The following is a 23,018-nucleotide window of genomic DNA, read 5'->3' as shown; positions in this document are numbered from 1 at the left end:
TGGGGCTAGTTTGAGTTCTGTTGGTAGTTTATCCTTTTGCATGCAGCATAACAGTTAAATACTGACGCACCATGTTGGGCTCCACGAATTGACTCGAGTATGCTGACCTCTGAACCCTTACTTGCTTTCTATCCCATGAGCACTGCTTTCATGCAATGGTGTTTTATGATAAAATAAATGTAAATGAACCATTAATTAATATGAAAGACTGTTTTTTGACTTCAATTAGTTGCCTTACTAAATAAACACTTTGACTAGCAGTCTTTTAAGTGTTCACTATGACGGCTTCACAAAATTTGACCGAACAAGTGCAGTGTAAGCATAAACCATGAGCAAGATTGCAAAAATAATGCAAACAAATCTCGCTTTATCAATTCGACTTCTCACGTTTCATACTGCGATATGTAAACGTGCACTGTACTTCTTTAAAACTCAAATTATCTAGACCATAGGTGTCGAACTCCGGTCCTGGAGGGCCGCTGTCCTGCATGTTTTCCAAGTCTCCCTGTTGCAACACACCTGATTCAAATGATCAGATCATCAGCAAGCGCTGCAGAAGCCTGACATTGAACCTGTTCATTTGAATCAGGTGTGTTGCAACAGGGAGACTTGGAAAACATGCAGGACAGCGGCCCTCCAGGACCTGAGTTTGACACCCCTGATCTAGACACTAAAGCTTAATCGTCCAGCATCTCTATACGGTGTCAAGTTATTGCCCATAACCCACTAAGTGTTGTCCTGTGTGTGTCATCACAGTGGTGAAGATCCAGTGAGCGGTGGCTGTGTCAGGCGCCCGGCTGCAGGCGGCCCCCTCAATGGTTTCTCCCACCATGAAGGCGCTGGTGGATGCTGTGTGGGCGGTATGGAGCATCGGGGCCTCCATCTATGACTACATCCACACTAGCGCCATGGAGGAGCGCATACACACGCTGGAGAAGGTTACCAGCATCCACCAGTGTGCCATTGGGCTGCTGTCGGCGGCCATCTTGGTGCTCTTCTCTTACATCTTCGTCAAGAAGATTTGAGAGTGAAGCAGACTATGAGGATTCAAATAATGTTGCACGGTGAGATTATCATAATTATCATCATCTCTCTTTTGGGAACAGCATGCAGAGTCCATGTAACATGAACTGTGATGTCTTATTAGTCATTTGTGTTATGTACACCTAACTTGTTAATGACAATGGATTTAAAATGACTCTTTGGGGGATCTGAACAAATACACAAAACGTACAGTGGTGCCTCGAGTTAACTTTTTGAGGTATAAGCTGTCACCCAACCGATTTTTTTCCCCCGCCCGACAACGTACATGTCTGGATTTAATCATGTAGAATTAGAATTTGTTTTAAAAGAACATGTTTGTGTGAAAACCCCTTGAATTAACTTCACTGAATTTAAATACATTTTGTAAAACAAATTTGACAGTTTTATTTCAACAGTATCCTAGTGTGTCTTTTTAATGGGAAATTCCACCGGCATAGGTTTGCAACGTCACACAAATATATAAAGTGGAACTACAACTGGAAACATTTCTCTCTACATCTCTGGAGAACATTTGTAAAACTTGGTCAAACAATCCATGCCTCCAATGAAAACCAGCCAACATCTTCATGTACTCCCGCAGGCTGAACAACTCCTGCTGATTAAAGAACATGCAACCTGCACTTCTTCAAACCGCACTCAGAGGTGTCCAGTCTGCAGGAGTGTGTATTTGGAGGTGAACCTCTCCACGCTTTCGCCCTCCAGAAACTTCATGGCCCTCCAGTGGATCTTGCCACAATTCTCTGGCCGCCCGAGGGGTCCCATCTCCTCCTGGATGTACTCCAGCCACAGATCTTGACAATCACACAGGTCAACATGGAAAAAGAATGCTCAGATCAACTCAAAATTAGAAACTATAGTGGTACTTCAGCGTATGAGCGCTTCCCGTTAAGAGTTAGTTACGAGTGCCAACTATGGTGAAAGCAAACTTCACAACAAACAGAAGTTTTGTGATAATGAACAATTCTGCCAAAAAGATGCAATGTGCTTGCATCAAGCTGTTTATTGCCACTCACAGTTGAATTTTACTGTCAAACTAAACATAAAACAAATAGAATGACAAGTTGTGTATTTAATCAAAGCACATTAACTTGTCTTATGAAAGTTTGCTTAATGCTAGCACTCAATGCAAAACGCCATACTGGCTATTATTGTGGCACTTCTAATACTTTAAACAACTTGTATTTGACCGCAAGCAGACAGATCGTGCACCAATGGTCACAGGCACATATTCTTTATCCTCTGAGGAAAAACAACTGATTTCATTGCACTTTGGTTGAGACTGTCTTCTGTTTCAATCGACATCAAGTACCGTATGCCTGTTTAATACTGCCCCCTGGTGGCCAACATGAACAAACCAAAATGAGTAGCATACTGCATATTGATTTGTCACGATGCGCATATTCATTAAATTCTACTCATGGACATCATTACTATGATTTGACAGAGTAAAATAGGATACGCGACAAGATAGCACACAACCCGTAAAAACGGTCACAAATCTCGACGCTTCTGCTGATTCACACACTTGCCCTTCATTACTTGGAGCTTCCTATTTCGCCCCTTTTTTTGCGGGCTATGCTCCACACTTTCAGTTCAAAAAGAGAAAAAATATTGTAATATGGCTCCAACAAGTATGCTTCCATCTCGGTTGGAACAAATTGGGGAAGGCCGTTTTGTGCTCCACTGAATAAGTAAGTTTCAGGGACAGCGGTTACTACAGTGGACACCGTATCATGTTATCAGGTTACAGGTTATTATTATTTGTGCATGAAAAGGTTAAATAGGTTGTGGAAGCCAACATCGCAGGGACCAACTCCTTGTTTTCTCACATTTTCACTTTGTTTGTGTAATAGCCACAGGTCCCAATTTTTTTTTCATCCTTCTCATCCCCCTGGTTTGCTTATTAACCACTATCTGTTTAAATAACAATTTTAAATAACGTGATAATGACATCTTGAAAATAAATGGTTGGACTCACAGTACAGTGCCTGATGGACTATTTGACCCAAACGCATCTCACCTTCATCAGAGGAGCCGAACTCTTGCAGGACCCTCTCGTAGTAGTCCCTCAGATTGTCCATCTTTGGGGTCTCCTGCATTAACGACATCATGTTAACTCAAATCTCAAAACCTCTGCCTCTTTTTTTCCCCTCCCAGCATTTAGGCCTACTTCACTACTGTATGTTAATGTTGGTCATGATGGTGGAACTAGGGAGAGCCACATTTTTTTAGGTTGTACTTGGTGTAAAATGTTTGAGAACCATCTGAAGAATGACTGACTCAAGTGTGTTTTGCTTTTTGTGATGTCCGCATACAAGGGCACAGGTGACGGCAAAAATCTGAAATGAACGTTTTTGTACCATAGTACCTGAGCAATCTACTTCCTGAAATATCAAGTCATCCCTCCTCATGATATTTCCATCAGGCCTTTCCAAAGGGTGAGTGGTTTTACTTTATTTTTGTTTTGTTCTACACCAATGAAGTTATTGTTACACTTGTATAATAGTTCAGAAACGTTACCATGTCATTTAAAAAAAAATACCATCGATAGTTGTTAAAGGTTTTATGATGCTGACAGTTAAACCCTGAACAAATGTATTTATTTTACATCATTTCCTGGCCAAAATTGTTTGGAAATGAACAAGTAATGAGATGGATTTTGGGGTTGCCAGGCTTTAAAAGCTCACTTTCTATTTAATGCACTCACTTGTTCTTTTTCAATCTGTATCATTTTGGTGAAGAACGTTTTGGATAGCGGTCGGTTCTCCTGTAAACTAAAACACACACACACACACACACACACACACGTTATTCCGCCCTTTATAGTCTTCAATTTGCACAATTGCGAAGCTCACTTAACTTACCTTGTGAAAGTCTTTCTCACTTTCTTGTATCCCCCGGTGCTGTATGACCAATCAACGTAGCTTTCTTTCATCTCCACGGCAACTGCGGGCACCGCAGACGAAAGACCTCCCTGAGAACAAGCGGGGAAGAACAAAGTGTCCCGCAAAAGTATTATCATCATCGTCATTGCATGGACCCTAATGACTGCTCAGTGTGGATCGCCATGTCTGGTGGATTTGATTTGAACCTTGAAAATGGCCTCCGTCTCCTCTGGATTCTGGTTGGCGATGCTCCACTGGATCTGCAGCCGCCAAATTGGTAAGCTTTCCTGCGCGCCCGAAAGGACACAGTTCAGGGAAGAAGCTTCTTAATAATCATGCAGACACATTTATGATGAGAATTCCATTCATTTTATATTCCGCCCATCATGCTCAGGGTCAAGTCAGCTATGTGAAGCACTATAGCAGCAGTTATCTAGAACCAAATTATGGATAATAAATCTGGTTTTGTTTATTGCAATACTTTATTGCTTGCTATTTATGACTTCGAAGCGAACGTGGTTATTGTCATAGCATGTATTTCTCATAGTTTTACGTTTAGTTTGACAGTGGAGGCATTTCAAGATGCCTGGTGGTTTAGCACCTTCTAAAGTTGCACCAAGTGTTGTAATCTTCCTCACGCTGTTACTCCTCACGGCTCAAGTCTCATCAAAAGCCAGGCAAAAGAAGAATAAACAATTTTCTTGACTATACGAGTATGTCCATGGTGGTCAAGTTTTAATATAGTTCATAATCATTTTCATTCCTTCTGAGAATTCATTTTTTTAGGGTTATTTCATGTTGCATACTGTTTTTCACAAGGACTAAGGGGAATGACAGAGGAAGTTGAAAGGATGTAATGGCGGCTAGTTTGAGCGAGGAGACACCTGTGTGTGTGTGTGGTTGTGTACCTTGGGATGGATGTTTGCGAGCGCCTCATGGAACAGCCGTCCGACGTCATCCCTCCCCAAGTGAACCAGCGTCTGCAAGGCCATGCTCCAGGACGACACTGATTGGCTGTAGCGCTGCGTGGCTGCTATTGCGATGTTGGCCGCGCCCTCTTCATCTCCTGACGAGACCAGGATCTGCAGCTGCACGAGGATATTGTGTTAAAACTTCAGCGCGACAGAGACAGAATCCGTCTCGGGATACTCTAAACAAAGCGGTGGGCAACTCCGGTCCCCGAGTGTGACTATTTCATCCATCCGATTTCTAATCGGGCTGATTTTCTGCATGTTTTAAATGTCGCCCTCCTCCAACATGACTGATTCAGACAATCAGACAGGCTTCTGTAGCGATCGGTGATGAGCTGATCATTTGTATCAGGCTTGTTGGAGGAGGGAAACATCTAAAGCATGTAGGATAGCGACCTTTGAGGACCGGAGTTGCCCACCCATGTTCTAACACAATTGTTCTTCTGTCTTACCCAGTTCTTGTAATAAGCCTCTTTCAGCAGTGAGGAGTCGTGCGCGCGCCGCAGAACTCCCAGCAGCCTCTCTTGTCTCTGTAAGCAATTTCATTTTTAGGGAACAGCAGCCTAGCCCAGCTCACTTTGGGCAAATAGTGCACCGGGTTGCCAGTCAATCACAACACACTAACAACCATTCACACACACACACACACCCTAAGTTGACACAACAAGCATTTTCTTGTCTTTTATTCGCACACAGGGACAACGTGCAGAGCCACCATGGATTACCTTGTCCATCAGCTGTTGGACGTTTGTCTTCCTTTTCACCCTCTCAAGACAAAAGGCGATGTAGGAGGTCCACATGGGTTCTGCAAGAGGTAACAACAACATCACAACAGATATGTGAACTCAAATTAGCGTATTTCCTCCAAAACTTGAATCCAATCCCTGTATTTTCCTCGAAAATTCCAAGATGAAATTCCTTTATTTCCTCAAAATAAAAATCGAATCCCTCGATCTACAAAATTCTAATTTATGTATGTGAGGACTCTTACCAGTGTTGATTCTTTCAAGTCCTTTTTCGTAGACCTGGCAGCATTTCGCCTCTCTCCGGTCAACTTCCAAAGCGCGGACCATGACGGTCTGGAGCGCCTCTCCCACTCCTGGAGCATCCAGCTCCCTCTTGGCCAAGAAGTTCCATGTCCCGCTGTCATCTAGGAATTTAGTCTGCAGACTGGAGAATAAGTGGACAGGAGAGTCTGGGTAAGCGTCATCTCGGATCTTTGGGACAGAAAAGGTTTCGTCGTGACTTACTCCTGGAGGATGGCCTCTTGGAAGTCTTTGGTGAAGTCAAAAATGGATGCAATGTTGAGGAGTGAGATGACAAACTCTGCGTCTGTGGGACATAAAGTTACCTAATACAGTCAGACAGTATCGTAAAACAATGTCAGAAAGGGCCAAACCCACCTTTGTTTTTGTCGGTGGCATCGTTGTACACAACCATTGCCAGTTTCCCACTCAGGATCTCTGCAGAGAACTCGTAGCCAGCCTTTCACCAATACAAACAATTGAAGCATGTTATTTACTTTATCATCCATCTTCTACAGTGCACCTGAAAAGCACTTTTTCTACATCTTTTTATTTTAACCCCATATATCAACCTGGATTTCTTTTTCTTTGACTTTTCTTTATATACATTTGTAAACGTGTTTACATTTTTACAACTTTTTTAATCTGAGTAAACTTGTTAAATGGATACTTCGGGATGATGGCCCACTCACAATGTCAATGTGAGCCTTTTCCAGCTCTGCCTTCTGCTTCCTCAGCTTCTCACAGTGTAGCAGCTCCATGCGGAAGTACTGCAACACATGGCGGAATTAGCTTGGATGCTTTTTTCAGTGTCAAAATGAGTGAAAGTGGCCCATATGTTCTTGCTCCCTACTTCCTGGTAGAGTTTTCTGTTGCCTGGGTGGAAGCGCAGAGCCCTGAGGAACAAATGTCGGGCACTTTCCGAGGAATTCCTCTCTTCCAACTCGCTCTTGGCTGCCATGATCCACAGCGCTAGAGGCAAACAGCAGGACACAAGCCAAAACCGCGTCAAGATATTTGGCTCATATTCCCCGAAAATTAATATTAAAAGGGTAGAAGCCAAAGGGTACCTGGTTTATCGGGGTGGATGGCCAGCATTGCTGAGAACACCTTGCTGAGCTGCCCCTTCGTGGACTGAGGAAAGATACCATGACCACTTACACTTTTGCTACATCAGTGAATTGACAAGAATGATTTTGGACGTACCCATTTCTTACAGAAGGCGACATGCGAGAGCCAAAGCTGCACGTCATCCTGCAAGGCAAAGGTACTGGTTTTGCATTGGTTTATTTCATTTTCATCTATTCCAAACTGCTCTTACAATAATACAAATTGCATCTTATGAGACCTCTAAATGTCATTGAATATTGTTTTCGTCATACAGTCACCTCCTAAAAATATTGACTTTTTCTTGAAACAGTACAGTTGTTAATCAATTACCAGTGCAACATAATAGGATTGTTTCACTTTGGTGGTGCAACACGTCCTTATCATATTTTATCAGCGGGAGGATGCCCTTCCGAAAGTACCTTCCACTTATTTGTGGCCCTTCTGAAGACACTGTTGATTCTGTGTATGATGGGAAACTCGATTTCTTCCTTCTTGAACTGGTAGCGTATGTGCTGCAAAAGCGTAGATGAGAAGCAGTTTGAAAAACAGCCCAGAGTAATATAATGATCGTCATCACGTTATAAATATAATAGGTCCACCAACCACTCTCCTCTTCTTGACCAACTCCAGGACGTTGATTTCATACTGCAATTTAACATCAATGTCCATGAATGAGCCTTTTCAACATGACTTAGTTTAATGTGCGTGAATTAGAAGTTTGATGACTCAACCTGTATGTATGCTATAAAGTCATCTTTATTGATGATCAGCCTGTGGAGTTTGTATTCCAGTGATGTCACCTTTTTGATGATGGCTCTGTAAAACACAAAGTTTTAACTGACTTAATCAAGATGAGTAGAAGTCAGATATTGTGCATATCTTCTCCCATTATTTAAAACACACAGGATTTTATGTGGTGAAAACAATGTCTGATTTTTAATTTCTGGACGAAATTCGAGAATAAGTAACTCGTCACGATCATAGTGATTGTGATGTCATTGGAAAATGTATTTCGTGCTTTTTACAAGCTAAATGGTTCGTATTTCATCAACCATTTTTGAAAAGCTACTTTTACTAAAAGGTTTCCACACTTGTTTTTCTGTTCGTGTTATCAAAATGCCTTTAAGGAGTTCTACCACAAGTTATGTACGCGTGATGTTTGTTGTTTCTCGAATCAAAAGCGTACGATCATAATTCGAGCACATTTAACTTTGAGGGTGTTCTCTTACTTGACTTCTTTCTTGGTGAAGAGTCCCACTCTTTCCAGTTGCTCCAATTCCGGAATCCTGTCCTCGATTCGCTGCTGAACGATCTCCGCCATCTCCCCCCCTCAAAAGAATTACATTCACCGATATTTTGACGAAACTGAATGACCTAATGTCAGCTTTGTTAATGGATTACTATCAAACCAAGATCGTGCCACGAGACAGCTAACGTTAGCGACAAATCAATTCCCTCACACATGTCCGGAAGTTATGATTCTCTACACTTCCGGGTCCTTTATCAAATAGCTCCGACGGGAAAGCAAGTATACAGTAGCTGTAGTACAGATTATAATAAGGCTATACTGTAGTAATTACTACATCTCATTACGCATATCGTGTGAATCAGGAGTTCAATAACTTTTTTTAACCAAGTACCACCTCACAAAAAGTAGTAATCTTCATGGCCAACATTAAAATACAGTCACAAACATGTTTTCATCTTTTAAAAAAAAAAAACTCAGCAGTGGTTGTATTCCCAAAAAGTATATTGACAATTTTAAGCTATTTGACCACACTTAACAAAATAAAACATATGCTTATAATATTTAATTAAACCGCATTGCACATACAATAAAATAAATATGTATTTCAATAAATGTTTTTAAACAAACAGTTCTCAAAGATGAAATGCACATATATACATAAAAGTTAGTGAAAAGGTTACTGAACTGTCCATAATAATATATATATACAGTATAACAACAGTACTGGATTGAAAAATAAGCCAATGAACAGGCTGTGTGCAAAGCTACAAACATCTTTTGAATAAGTTTTATCATTTATTCATCTTCCGAACCGCTTCATGCTCACTAGGGTCGTGGGGGTGCTGGAGCCTATCCCATTTTATCTTATTTTATAAATATAAATTATATTTGTATTTAATTCAGTGATTCTTTCTCCTACCACTACAGAGAGCCATCGTATTAAGAGGTGCTTATATCATTAGTGTTGCTGATACCACACTATACTTGTCAGTGATATAAACAGATTGTTGCATATGTATTTAGTAGTTATTTTGACTTATTAATTCTTACCAAGGTAATTTGGGGGGGGGGGGGGGCACAATTACACATTACATTCCCCAGTCAGAGTACAGTACTTCCCAAGGCTCTTTCCTGGCTTTTCTGTGATTGATGGGATGGTGGCTCCAGCCAGTGAGAAGCGGAACCTGTCCACTACTTTACCTTTCTTGAGCACTAAAGACCTCAATTTTGCTGTCTTAAAGCTCATCCAAGCCCAGCCGATGATCTTCTCAAGGCCTTGGAGAATCCACCTGCTGTCTGGTACAGATGTCGTGATGACTGACAGTCAGGTCGTCCATGAAGGCTCTGATTGGGGGTTGGCGTACTCCTACCTCAGCTGCCTTGACTATTATGTTCATGGCGAGGGCGAAAAGGATGACTGAGATGGTGCCGGTTATAATGCCTTTCTCAAACCAATGCCAATCTGATGTACCTGATCCTGCGGTTAATTTTAGCCTGAAGTTACTGTAGTAATCTAGAATAAGGTCTGAAACTTTGCTGGGAACATGATGTCGGTGGAGAGCGAGCTCAACAAGCTTGTGTGAGATGGACCCATTTGCGTTGGCGAGATCGAGCCATTGCATGTGCCTCCCTGAGGAGTTGTGTTACCACACCAGTATGTTCCAAGCAGCCAGGCACTCCAATGATACTATCCTTCTTAACAAGGCGTCAATGTAGATGTAGTTTGCTTCTTTAAATAATGCTGGGTATTTACATAATTCCAAATGTACTTATTATAAAAATATTGCCAGTGCATGATGCTGTAAAAAATGCAGCTACTTCAGTTTTGATAGTGATTTAATTCGTTTCGAAGATGGGTGAGTCAAAATTTGTAACGATACTTGGCGAGAAATCTTTTTTATGCTGTAAAGGAGAATACGCAAGCCGGACAGTATGAATTCGTCTACTTGAACGCTCGCTTCGTTTCCCGCAAAATCGCAGAACCCAAGAGCGGGGATGCGTCACTTCCTGTTTTCAGTAGCCAATCGCAGTCTTGGATTCACACAGTCCGGTTCTCATTGGCTGACAAATGAGCAATGCTCTGTTGTTCATTCCAAATTGAAGGGACGCCGCACGGCGATGAATTACTCTTAGATGGTTATTAATGCCACGAAAATTATACAGTCCATATCCGATAAAACAACAATATTGGTGGCTGTACGCGGCAACCCGGAGATCTACCGGTTAATTTGCCGGTCAACTATGCTAGCATCGCTAGCTAACTAGCCAGCGACCAGGTTCTCGTCGCGTCCTGTTCATCTTCATGGGCTTCCGCTGTTGATTCTTCCAGGCTTGTGCTGGGGGCAGCGAGGCTAACAAATTGATGCCATCCGCCAGGGTAGGTTGTCTTTATTCATGTCGAATGCACTTAAAGGTGAATTACTTCGTCAGTATTAGTTTCACGCCGGACCAAAAGAACACTGACCCAAGCTTAATAGCGTGATAGCAAGTGTGGGTTTCGCTAGCCCCCGTGCTAGTCGTTGCGGTAACTTTTGCCGCACAGCCATTGTTTGTCCAGTAATTGTGTGTGTGTTTAATGGTAATATTTATGTTATGTCCGCTCGTAGAATTCCGGCCACATTATGAGCGGGGCGGGTTGCAAAGCGAACGGTGCCGTGTACCCCGCCTCGTCGGCTATGTTGAACTCCGTGAAGAAGCCGAAGATGGAGCAGATTCAGGCCGACCATGAGCTCTTTCTCCAGGCCTTCGAAAGTGAGACTTCAGTCCTTTACTACGTCGCTGTTTGGTTTCGTTTCACCAATATTTTCAATCGATAGTGTCTATTTGGTACTTTGCTCCCAGTTTAATTCTATTCAAGTCTTATGTTGACATGCATATTTCGTGTGGTTACCAACACCCAGTAGATTGTTTTTTCCTCACAGCCCGTATTTGTAAACTGTCATCAATGTACAGTGGTGTATTTAGCAATAAAATGTACTGTGTACATAATCATTTACTTCTTTTGAATATAACAAAAAATAAACAGGAAAAAAACGGGAATAAAGTAGTGTCTCAGTAGTTAGATTAGGTACTAGTCAGCCGCCTTCATTTGGTTACAGGCAAGGTCGGGCAAGTTTAGTCGCCCACGCATTTCATTTACAAAACCATTCAAAGGGCTTCACATCAAACATTGAAATCATTACACAAAGAAAAACTAAATATCATAAAGATTATTTTAAAAATCATCTAAGATAATTAGATTACGGTGAAACTCCTCTACAACGAAATCATGTTTGCAGCAAGAAATTTTTCACAACCGGGTTTTTCACTGTAGCAAATTTGATCTCGGATGTAAACACTCACACACACACAAACGTATGTGTACACGCACACACAAACATAGTAGATGTACCGGTACTCTTTATTTTTATTCCAATAGTGCATGAGTATGAGCACACACTTATTTGACACTTCATATAGTCCGTGTAGAAAGAAGAAAAAAAAGGGAAAGAAATTGCGAAATTTACGACCAGCATTCACCTTCACTTACATCAATTTCTTGGATAATGTATTTTATTTTGCTTCCTCCGTCTTTCATTTTGATCACTTTTACCCTCTCTTCCAGCGTCAGAGCGCTTCTAGTCTTAGCTGCTTAACATCCAAATCCATTTTAGCAATGCAACGTTCTTGCTGCGTCTGAATCTAACAATAACAAATACTTCCTGGACCCGGTGGCTTTTCTTTCCACCATCTCACTGTCTCTAACTCGACCTCCCCTCGATCGCCACCCAATGTCATGCAATGAACTTTTAAAGCCAGCCACGGGACGCTTCGTAGTCCTCGATGGCCATAGTTAGCGCGATGGAACTCGCCTTCTCTCTAATTAGCACTCCAGTTAGCGTAAGGTTTTTAGCATGATAACAAGTAAAGCATTCCAGGAAACATTCGTTTATTTGACTGTCCATTGAGCCACAAGCAACTTACTCTGAGCAGCTAATCGGATGCATTCCACTCTATCTTCCACAGATCTAGCTACAGTATCTACACACATATAGATAGTGAGGTCCCTCTTGGCCAATCGGAGGCCAGGATGATGCTCGGTACGCCAATGGCAGAGCAGCTATGAGTATGTTGCGTTCAGGAAACTCAGAGCTGTGAACGTAATAAAAATCGTTCACTATTCCAGTAAAACTCATGCTATTAGTCACTTACATGTCGCCGTTTTGTATCCAATGAGAGTAAATAGCGGCGTGGACAGAGTTATTCCGTAGTATCGAGCGGAACTTGCTTGTGTTTGCGCCACTGCATGCTTCTGTATGGCTTCCGGGTAGTGGAAATTCCGGTGTTATGAATTGATCGTTAATGTAACATCGTAGTCGAAATTTTAATGCATAGGTTTTTAGTCCGGGTGAAGGAATTTGGTTTTGAAAGAACTCCGTAGATGGGAATATTTACTGTAAACCAGTGTGGTGGTTGCTGTTGCTGTTTCCGAACGAAGCCGTAGAGGTCGCTGTTGGATCAGATCAGAATCGCATTTATCGTCATTGTATTGCATACAACGAAATTTGGGTGCCACTCCTTAGTGCATTTTGTAAAAAAAATATATATATGTAGAATAAAATAATATAATTATATATATAATAAAATGGATTAGACTTCGTTGTAGTGAATCTCTTCGTGAGGCAAGAGCAAAGAAAAATATTTCGTATGACGCAACAGGGGTTTTTCTCGTTGTATGAGGGGTAGGAGAGTGGGACTGGTGTTAATGCATGAAGATTTTTTCACACTAAGGGGCATTTTCGCCCATGTCGGTTTCGTTATAGAGTAGTTTCACTGTAAAACAAAGCATCATTCTTGATAAAAGATGCTGTGCAAATGGGGCTTAAAAGAAGAGAATAAAGGGTACATTTATGAGAATGCTGCAGTAAACAATATTTTTATCCCTGATTTAAATGAACTGTCAGTTTTAGCAGACGTCGGGTATTCGGGTAGTTGTTCCACAAGTGAGGAGCATAGTAATTAAATGCTGCTTCACTTTGGATCTGGTTCTGGGAGCACATAAGAGACCTGTCCCAGTCGACCTGAGGGGTCTGTATGCTTCGTAGGTTTCTGGTACATCTTGTGTGTATTTTGGTTCAAGACAATTCAGAGATTATTAGACCACCAGCAACGTTTTAAAATGTATTATTTGACTCACAGAATTTGTGATTTGTGAATGGAGTGATGTGGTCCAGTTTCCTAGTGTTTACATTAGAGACTCATTTGATTGTTTTTCCTCACAGCCCCAGAACTGTCTAATCGTTTAACTTGTGACATTTCTTTTCATTTCGTTGTTAATAACGTGTTAATATACATAGGGTTTTGTAGAAGTGCTAATTATTTGCTTTCTTTCCCAGAGCCAACACAAATATACAGATTTCTTCGCACCAGGAACTTGATTGCAGTAAGTTACACTATTATTTTCTTTCCCGGAAGAATTGAGTATCTAAAAAAACGACTGCATCCTCCTCCCTTTTAGCCGATATTTTTGCACAGGACTCTGACCTTCATGTCTCATAGAAATGGTCGCTCCAATGCCAAAAGGTACAAAAAGTATCACTTATGCATCTGTCTCCTCTCTGTTGTCTTGTGTGCAAAACTTAATTCTTAGTATCTTTCTTTTTGTTCCCAGGAAAGCATTCAAAGTAGATAATATGTTGCAAACTGTAGAGAAGATGAAGGGAGAGCAGGAATCTCCCAGGTAACATTGGCCGAAACGATCTTCCAGTGTTCCGACCAATAACCAAACGAATAATTGCATTGAACTTAATTTCCACTTTTGTGTGTGTTTTAGCTTATCTTCTCATCTGCAATTAACTTTTACTGGGTTCTTCCATAAGGACGGTAAGTAGACCTATGGTTGTTCCCGTAAGCATTGATGCACTAGCCAGAATAAGAATTTATGGGGAATATTTACACATTGAAAGGTGTCCTCTGACTCCAAATGCCCCAAGAAAGAAATGTAATAAAATATTTGTTGCCATCTTTCATAGTCAATGCCCAAATTAGTCGCTGAGGGAGATGTGTGCTTAAGACAAATTAACACCTCCCTCACAAATATGTCTCCCTTTTCATATAAAGAAAAATGTTGTAAGTGTCATTATTTCATGTCATAGCCATCATGGGTCACAAGCATTATTGAATAATTATGAGCTGAGCCAATTTTCAACTCTCTTGGTAACCAAAAAGCACCCAGTGAGGCACGTAAACAGCCTGAAAACATGCATCCAGACTCAATTCAGCTGACAGTTTCCCGCCAAGTATTAAAAATAATTTTACATGATGCGGTGATCTACTCTGACCGCCACACCTTTCCATCATATTGACGACATTGTTATTTTGACTTTCCTACGTCTAGAAAAGCCATCTCAGAACTCAGAGAATGAGCAAAATTCCGTCTCCTTGGAGGTGCTACTTGTCAAAGTCTGCCATAAAAAACGCAAGGTAAGTCGTCACATTCAGCCTCTTTCGTCGTGTCATCTTGTTTATTTGCTCATTCTTCTGCTCCTTGCAGGACGTCAGCTGCCCAGTTAAGCAAGTGCCTACAGGTAAAAAGCAGGTGCCTTTGAACCCTGACAGCCAGCAAAGCAAGCTGGCCTCCTGTCCCTCCTTAGTGGTGTCCAGCAACGAATTTGAGCCCAGCAACAGCCACATGGTCAAGTCGTACTCGCTCCTCTTCAGGGTGTCACGTACGGGCCGGAGGGATGCCAACGGCCTGCCCAACGGCGAAGCCAACGAGAACATTGGTAAGCAGCTCCTCAAATTTGACAGTGACGCCTTCTATGATGTAAATGTAAAGACAATGTATCCGTGTGTGTAGATGTGAGAGATACTCAAAGTAGAAAGAAGAGGAACTCGTCTCATAAGGAAGAAGGGGACACAACAGAGACATACGTTGCTCAAATGACTGTCTTTGATAAGAACAGGTACATTTTATGACACATCTACACTGATAAGAACAAATCATGCTGATTGTAATGCGTTTGACGTTCCTGCTGCCAATACACTGTATTTTGTAAATACAGCATAATTTCAGTAATCAAATTGTTGGCATCAGGCCAGAGCCTCCCGTGTCACAATTTAGGAAATGTCATATTTTTTCACCAATTTATACTATTGGCCAGTCCGCACGTGTTACAAATTAATGACTACTCAGAAGTAAACAATGGCGTGTACTCTTTGATGATGCAATGTTAACTGTTGGAACAAACGTGCTGTTTTTGCGGTCCTCTGAAAAGTGATGATTTTGGAGGTGTGAGGATTATGCCCAACGGCAGCGAAATAAACGGGACATCCTTTTTCTGTCAATGTAAATTCTGCTGACGTAGATACATTCAGAATTGCGCTGCTGCACCTTGCCGGTTGCCTTTCTGGTCTCATTTTCTTAACAAAGCGTGTTCCTTTTGTTTTCATGTCCATCATCCTTGAACCATTGAACTTTGCTCAAACCATATTTAGACATTAAACTCACCTTTTGGCACTTACACACAAAAACACGTTAGGGAGTACAGTTCAGGCAAAATGTAACTACAAAGTCGAATACATTGTGTGTGTTGGATCGTATTTGATTGTTTTCTTAATTAAGGGACTGGTTAGTGTAAATGCGTCCTGTTTTTGACGTGTGCAGGAGGTTGCAGTTGCTGGATGGAGAGTATGAGGTGTCCATGCAGTGGATGGAGGACAGCCCTGTGAGCAAGAAGCGGGCCACATGGGAGACGATTCTTGATGGCAAGGTGACGTTTGGCTCCGTGGCGCTCACAATCCCGGTTCCACCGCTGGTCTTTGTCATCGCAAATCACTGACCAACGTGGTGTCGTGTCTCCCCTACTTCAGAGGCTGCCACCGTTTGAAACATTTTCTCAGGGACCCACGTTGCAATTTACTCTACGCTGGACTGGTGAGGCCAGTGGGAAGTCCACAGCCCCCGTCGCCAAACCCCTGGCTACCCGAAACTCGGACAGCTCTGGCCCCATGGAGACCAGGACTAGTCACCACAGAGCCACCCCCTTGGGTGAGACCCTTGTTTCTTTATGAGCCGCATTTGAAAGACTCACCTGCATTTTCATTTTCATGTTATACAGTTCAGCTCCAATATACTTTTTTTTTCTTATGGAAATGAACAACTGTATAACAGTAACAAGTTTTGATAAAGTGCATTTTCTTTTTTGACTGGTTGAACAACTCCTCCATGTATTCCTTTTCAGCAGTGAAGGAGTCGGTCAGCACAGATATCCAGATGAGGAAAGAACTCGTCCCATGTGAGCCACGGCAAAAGTTACGGATATTTTATCAGGTAAACCACCTTTTAAGAAGAGTGATGATGCATAATGTACCACTGTCGACATGGCTTTCATCATCCAGTTACTGGACGTGTTGTCTGACCTTTTCCTGACTTAGTTCCTGTACAACAACAATACGCGGCAACAGACAGAGGCGAGGGATGACCTTCACTGCCCTTGGTGCACGCTAAATTGCAGCAAGCTCTACAGTCTCCTCAAACACCTCAAACTCTCACACTCACGTTTCATCTTCAACTATGTGGTAAGGAAGAATAACATTCCTATCATATCTTGTGTGGAAGTAAAAAGTATTTAAAAGTCATGAGTTTTTTTTTTTTAAAGATGCATTTAAGAATCATGGGGAGTGCCTAAGATCAAAATATTCCGGTCAAACAAATTTAGATCTTGGCCGACAACTGTCATAATTATGCTAGTATTTCTGCTTGTGAATAGAAAGCAGCAGTCCAACCAACAAATCCAATTTTGGGGAGTCTTGATTAATTTTTCAAATGCATTTTACTGAAATAAGACCTTGGCTAGAGATTATATTTGCATTCATAAATTTACTCAACCTGGCAGTTGTGTACCATTCCTGAAAGAAAACACTCTTCAGTACATTTTAAACAGAATAATGAGTCATCATAAGGGGGTGCCAGGTTGAGCGAAATCATGATTGGCTGCAGACTGGAAGAGATGTTGCAGTGGGTGGGGTGGGTGAACTCATTCGAGCCTGTGTATCACAGTGATGAGCTAGAAAACATGCAGCAGTTGACGGAGGAAGTGCGGCACAGTGTGCCGCAATTGGCAACAAAAAAAAAAAAATTCCATGAAACATGTCGAGTGAAAAGTCCCAAAAATTATCTGATCACATAAGCGATTGGATGCAATAATTTCACTTTTTAAAAAAAAATACACAATAGACACTTTGTGATTTCAGCAAGCAGCTCTTGATAAGGAAGATATGCACATTTAAAATGAAACAAAGTTTTTACTTCCTCGGTTCAGTTCCTCTTGAAGAATAGCACAATCACGAAATGAAACATGGGAAAAAAAAGATGAGGTGGTCTATTGTTGTGGTGTCAGTGATATTTTCCCCCAAATTGCCAGTATTCATGCTAGAGTACATAAAATGTTGAGCAAAACGTATATGCAGAATTGATGGTGTTATATAGCAAATACAAGTGATTACTCATTGTTGTCCAAAGGAACGCATGTATCCCCCAGTTATTATTTTTAATTCCTTTTTGTCAAGTTTGGTGGGGGGGATGTAATTGCACACATGTATCACGGAAGGATGATACCAAAGCACTTCAAACAGATAATCAAAACAGACATTCACACCATACATCTGTTTGTTTGTTTTTTTTAAGCCCGCTTTTGCATTTAAGAAAAGATAGTCCTTTGATTTTGCTTTTCTTTGGACACTGGTGATATTGAAATCCATGTAGAGGGAAAAATGCACCATGGTGGTTGTCTTCAACAGTGTGTTTCAAATATTTTTTCCCATGTTTGAATTTGCAGCCTCACCCCAAAGGAGCAAGGATAGATGTGTCCATCAACGAGTGTTATGACGGCTCGTACGTTGGCAATCCTCAGGACATCCACAGCCAGCCGGGCTTCGCCTTCAGCCGCAACGGCCCCGTCAAGAGGACCGCCGTCACTCACATACTGGTTTGCAGGTAAGCGAAAAGTGATTAAGATTGCACGACTGTCTGTGTTGTGCTGTGTTATTTTGTTATTTTGACTTCAAGATGGCGTCGCGAGAGTGGCTGCCTTTCCAGCAGCTCCTATATTTTGTTTTTCTGCTTCTTCCTTTCATAACTTTGCTGCTGTGAATTGAGAATTTCTCCATTGCGAGACTAATAAAGGATTTCTTATGACATCGCTTGGAATGACTGCTTAAATGAGTCAGCGCCAAAAAGTTGAGGCGGTGGTATTGTCACATGATACTAGATGGTTACTTTGTGTTTTTCTTTTGCAGGCCTAAAAGGACCAAACCGAGCCTGTCTGAGTTTCTAGAGTCCGAGGAGGGCGAGATGGAACAGCAGAGGACCTACGTGAGCGGACACAACCGCCTTTACTTCCATAGTGACAGCTGCATGCCGCTGCGACCTCAGGAGATGGAAGTGGACAGCGAGGACGAGCGGGATCCCGAGTGGCTCAGAGAGAAAACTGCAACGGTAAGAGCTGCCACTGCCTCCCATTTTTTTCTATTATGCCGACAGACTACTTAAACCAGGCATGTCCAGCTCCGGTCCTGGAGGCCCACTGTCCTGCCTGTTTTCCATCTCTCTTGGCTGCAACACACCTGATTCAGATGATCAGCTCATCAGCCAGCTCTGAAGCAGCATTAGAACGATCCTGATGGTTTGAATCAGGTGCTTTGCTCCTGGGAAAGCTGGAAAACAGGCACGACAGCGGCCCTTGAGGACCGACTTTGGACACCCCTGACTTAAACTGTCGGAGAATCGCATCTTTGTCACGACTTGTCAGAAACTATTTGGTGAAATGATTAGGATGTTGTGTTGTGGGGGCGCCCTGGAGCAAATAGTGGATCCGTAATTCTTGCTCACCCATAAAGCTGCGTAGTTGCGTATAGATCTATAGATGCCACTAAATCCCAGAAAAAAATGTTCTATTCATCAAGGCTGTGGCCTGACTAAATGAAGCTTCTCCTCTCACTTCAACCGAGATGCTAGGTCTTAAGATGCGCCAAAGCAACATTTACATATTAGCCTTTGGCACGACCACAAGAACCGCTGATAGTAAAGATTTTCATTTTGTGAATAACGGACTGTAAAATAATTAAACGGGTTCACGTCGCAGTTTGCAAGTCAAAAGCACAATTGCAAGCAGACGTCACACGCGAATGGGAATGTCTCCATTGTGAGACAAATAAAGGTTTTCTTATTTTATCCTGAACATCACATACACACAGGAAGTCGGAAGCGAACTTTTCAGTTGAGGCCGTGGGAAGATCCTGAAAGTGTGGGAGCATTTCAGACTGAAACGTAAGGCGAGAACCGTGGCATGTAAACATTGTAATATGAACATTGCACTCTGCTGAAGACATCCAGTGTGAAGCCACATCGGACCTGAACCAAGGTTACACTGTGCAAATTAGTGAAATTCTTTTTAATGTCCGGAGGTCTCCCTTATGACTACTGTCGAATTTGTGGCTTGTTTTATTGCCAAAATGACAAGTACGGCATAAACCTGTGACCCTAATTGTTGTTCTGAACATTTATTTACTTATTTGTCCAGCAACTGGATGAGTTCACAGATGTCAATGAAGGAGAGAAGGAGGTGATGAAGCTGTGGAACCTTCATGTCATGCAGCATGGGTATGTGGATACCAAATCATCATATACACTCACCAGCCACAACATCAATGCACTATATACAGTAAAATAGAAATATAAAATAAAAATTAAGATAGAAAAAAGGTAACAAATTGGTTTAAGAAGTATTTTCCTTTGCGTTAAAAGACGGAATTTGACGTGACTCTATAGGGGTGTTCACACGGCAAGATTTGGTCCGGTGCTACACCGGGGCTGCCCCAGTAGAGCGTTCACACGTGCAAATTAGCTCCGGCGTAGCCCCGGAAAAAGGCTTGCACCGGTCCAAATTTGATCCACCTCAGGGAGGTGGTTTAAAAATTTGCTCCGGAGCAAATGCTCGTTTGCGAAGCAGCACCGATGTAAATTTGCACGTGTGAACGCAACTGGGTTAAATTTGCTCCAGAGCAAATGCTTGTGAAGAGTTTACGTACGGCGAAAATGTGTTGCTTTCGTGCTCTGTCGGACTTCCGTCATGTGTTTGTTTAATAATGACACAAGACTTGGCTGGTAACATCTTTCCTTTTGTAGGAGACTGGACTGTCTCGGAGTTGTTAGTGTAGTTTGTTCCTTTGTTGTGTGTTCACAACCCCCCGCCCCCCATATAATTTATTTAGTGATTTCCTCTCTTGATTTTCTGTTTGGCGCATGATGTGTTTGCTTTTCTGAGTGTCATTGAAGTCATCGTTGATTTACGTTTTCGGGGGCGGTCACTCTCGAGCAGAAGGCACGGAGAAGGAGAAGGACATGCCTGTCCAGTAGTCGCTTGAGTTGTGTATACGTTTTAAAAAGAACCAACACGACAGCTCATTTGTTTTCTGTCGTTTTGCTCCGCTGCAGAAACTGCCGTGTGAACGCAAGTGGGGCTGCACCGACGCTGTGCCGTTGCAGACACGCTCAGCGGCTTTGTACGTGTGAACGCTCCACAATTTGCTGCGGTGCAAAATATATCGCAACAAAATACATCGGCGCAGCGCCGGAGCAAATGTGTGCCGTGTGAACACCCCTTATGACTCAAACGACTGAAATTAATGAACCTTTCGACCATAATAGAGATGAACCTGTCTACTGACTTGGATTTCTCATCCAATAAAGTTGTGGTGTGCTCTGTGTGGCAGTTTCATAGCGGACAACCAGATGAACCAGGCCATCATACTGTTCGTGGATGACTGCGGCGCACACATCGTCCGCCGCAACCTCTGCCGCAACTTCCTCCTCCACCTGGTGAGCATGCACGACTTCAACCTGGTGGGCACGGCCACCATCGACCGGGCCATGACGCGTCTGAAGCAGATCCAGGAGGAGCTCCCGGAGGATGCCGAGGAGCGGCAAGAGCGCGCGCTGCTCGCGGCGGCAGGGAGCTGCAACGGCAGCGCGGCGTCTTCCGCTGTGGGGAAGCAGGGCAAGAGGACAAAAAGCGCTCTCACGGACTGATGCAGGCTTGTTGTAGTCGCAGGGGAGGGTTTTAGGGTTCTCCCCCCTTCAATAAACATTTCCAACCTTTTGGTGCTTAGAGGTGGTCAGCAGAGCGTCTGACTGCAAACAGACCATGTATACAAGGTAAACAAGTTTTTAAAACTTGAACTCAACCAAATATGAATGATGTAGAATTGAATCACCCACATCACGACTGGGGTGAATATGAACAGATTGCAGGGGTGGGGATGCCCGGTTCATGAGAGTATTTGATCCAAGCCCAAACAAATTTTTAACCCACAAATGCTCCTAATATATATAATCTTGGTTTTTGTTTTGTTTCTTTTTCCTAATACAATTATATGCCCTACTCTGGAGGACTGGACCCTGGTTCCCCACCCTTGTTCTTGTGTGTCCTGCTAAGATGAGGATTATTGGAACGACAGTTGAAACTGTACTGCTAACGTGAATTGTACACATACATGATAACCTTTTTAAAACCCATAGCTGATTACTTTTAGCACTTGATGTTTTTGTATTTAGAGATTTTCCGTTTTCATAAACTCAGAGCTGCGCCCAAATGTGTTATGCAGCCTTTCCTTAGTCATCAGTGGAGAATCTGAAGAACTTGTGTTTTAGTATCATTGTTGATACTGTGAGTACAAGAAATGTCAGGCGGTTTATACAATAAGGGACTGTGCTTGGGCTACCCAAAACTTTTTTTTTCTGGACAATAGCGTTCAAAGAATAACAGTTAGATTATAGTTTTCAGTGCCGGTTTACCAAAGGGGTTATTATCAGTATTTTGAGTTCTGTTAGGTTTTGTTTTTTGTTTTTTTTTGTGTGTGTGGCTTTGGGTATAAACTGACATTGATGGTTCATTCCCAACGCTAATTTGGTATATTTTTATCTCTAGAAGTCTGATTTATTTCTTTTATCTGGTGAAGAAAAAAGGGGAGAATTTCTCACCTTTTATTTCCAAAACATCCCATTGAGAATCATGTAAAGACGTACACTCTGTATTTAGGGTTTTTATATTTAAATAAATAAATAAATCACCCTAATTTATGCTGCATTATTCAAATGAGCCTTTGCAAATCGGTCATAGTTGATGGCAATATTGGGAGCTGGTTGTAATTTGTTGACCTCATGTACAGTAGCTACAGTACCTACAGCAAATGGACAAAATCTGGAACCTATCCCATGTACCTGGGATGCGAGGTACACCCTGGAATGACTGCCATTCAATTACAGGGCACATGTAGATAAACAGCCATTCAGTCTCCTGAATCTACCACTTGCCCCTGTTGAACAACCTGTTCATATACTGTATATCGTGTATCCTGAAAGAATACATTTTTATTAGTTATTACAAAAAAGGAATCGTGTCTCCCTCTCCCAACCACATGAAAAAGGTTTTATTGAAAGTTCAATTTCCATTTCAATCAAATGGATCAGTTTGGGCTCACACTGGGCCCTTAAAGGACATTCGCCGAGATGCCCTGAAACAACTCCTTTGATACTTTGGCTGAGTCCTATGACTTGTCCTGTTGAAATACGAACCATCACCTAAGGTCAAGAGCGTTGTGGAATCGATTTTTCATCCGTCTCTGTACATTACTTCGTTCTCACTACTCGTCTGCCAGTTCTTGAAACTACAGGCGCTCTCCCACACACGCACAA

The 23,018-nt window shown here is 42.2% G+C and overlaps 2 protein-coding genes across 5 annotated transcripts; one reads left to right on the top strand and one right to left on the bottom strand.

Moving 5' to 3' along the window:
• Nucleotides 1-1,441: 1,441 nt before the first annotated feature.
• Nucleotides 1,442-8,516, bottom strand: utp6 (UTP6 small subunit processome component). The gene is made up of 19 exons (XM_086119678.1): nt 8,265-8,516; nt 7,767-7,851; nt 7,639-7,680; nt 7,455-7,547; nt 7,132-7,179; nt 6,996-7,059; nt 6,779-6,897; nt 6,618-6,695; nt 6,304-6,385; nt 6,151-6,232; nt 5,892-6,070; nt 5,626-5,705; nt 5,353-5,430; nt 4,838-5,017; nt 4,136-4,216; nt 3,909-4,018; nt 3,752-3,818; nt 3,065-3,137; nt 1,442-1,835 (listed from the first exon to the last, which is right to left on the bottom strand). The coding sequence occupies exons 1-19, from the start codon at nt 8,354-8,356 to the stop codon at nt 1,681-1,683; spliced, it is 1,788 nt and encodes a 595-aa protein (XP_085975804.1). The 5' UTR covers nt 8,357-8,516; the 3' UTR covers nt 1,442-1,680.
• On the top strand, nt 5,962-22,399 carry suz12b (SUZ12 polycomb repressive complex 2 subunit b). Of its 4 annotated transcripts, none has more exons than XM_086119676.1 (20): nt 5,962-6,099; nt 7,145-7,192; nt 9,526-10,661; nt 10,891-11,035; nt 13,660-13,706; nt 13,782-13,846; nt 13,935-14,003; nt 14,097-14,146; nt 14,661-14,746; nt 14,817-14,850; nt 14,917-15,048; nt 15,123-15,228; nt 15,930-16,035; nt 16,136-16,313; nt 16,507-16,595; nt 16,700-16,843; nt 18,103-18,260; nt 18,563-18,761; nt 19,846-19,925; nt 21,038-22,399. In XM_086119676.1, the coding sequence occupies exons 3-20, from the start codon at nt 10,647-10,649 to the stop codon at nt 21,351-21,353; spliced, it is 2,019 nt and encodes a 672-aa protein (XP_085975802.1). In that variant the 5' UTR covers nt 5,962-6,099; nt 7,145-7,192; nt 9,526-10,646; the 3' UTR covers nt 21,354-22,399. The 4 variants fall into 4 exon arrangements, with proteins under 4 accessions (XP_085975802.1, XP_085975803.1, XP_085975801.1 ...); XM_086119677.1 differs by adding an exon at nt 20,760-20,827 and having other exon boundaries at nt 14,817-15,048; nt 21,038-21,188; XM_086119675.1 differs by having other exon boundaries at nt 14,817-15,048; nt 16,510-16,595.
• The last annotated feature ends 619 nt before the right edge of the window (nt 22,400-23,018 follow it).

This window comes from Hippocampus guttulatus, chromosome 9, assembly GCF_054856545.1.
Source record: "Hippocampus guttulatus isolate MCC_2025c chromosome 9, RoL_Hgut_1.0, whole genome shotgun sequence".
NCBI lineage: Eukaryota > Metazoa > Chordata > Actinopteri > Syngnathiformes > Syngnathidae > Hippocampus > Hippocampus guttulatus.
Note: the sequence above shows the minus strand (reverse complement) of the source record. Positions and strands in the feature narration are given on the sequence as shown.

Bases quoted from the DNA above. Each gene is read 5' to 3' on its own strand.
- utp6 (XM_086119678.1), bottom strand. From the start codon at position 8,356: ATGGCGGAGATCGTTCAGCAGCGAATCGAGGACAGGATTCCGGAATTG. The intron at 6,386-6,617 runs GTGAGTGGGCCA...TATTGGTGAAAG, and splicing joins AAAAGGCTCACATTGACATT to GCTGGCTACGAGTTCTCTGC. The intron at 6,071-6,150 runs GTAAGTCACGAC...CTTATTCTCCAG, and splicing joins CAAGAGGCCATCCTCCAGGA to TCTGCAGACTAAATTCCTAG.
- suz12b (XM_086119674.1), top strand. The intron at 14,747-14,816 runs GTAAGTCGTCAC...TGCTCCTTGCAG, and splicing joins TCTGCCATAAAAAACGCAAG to GACGTCAGCTGCCCAGTTAA. The intron at 16,596-16,699 runs GTAAACCACCTT...TTCCTGACTTAG, and splicing joins AGTTACGGATATTTTATCAG to TTCCTGTACAACAACAATAC.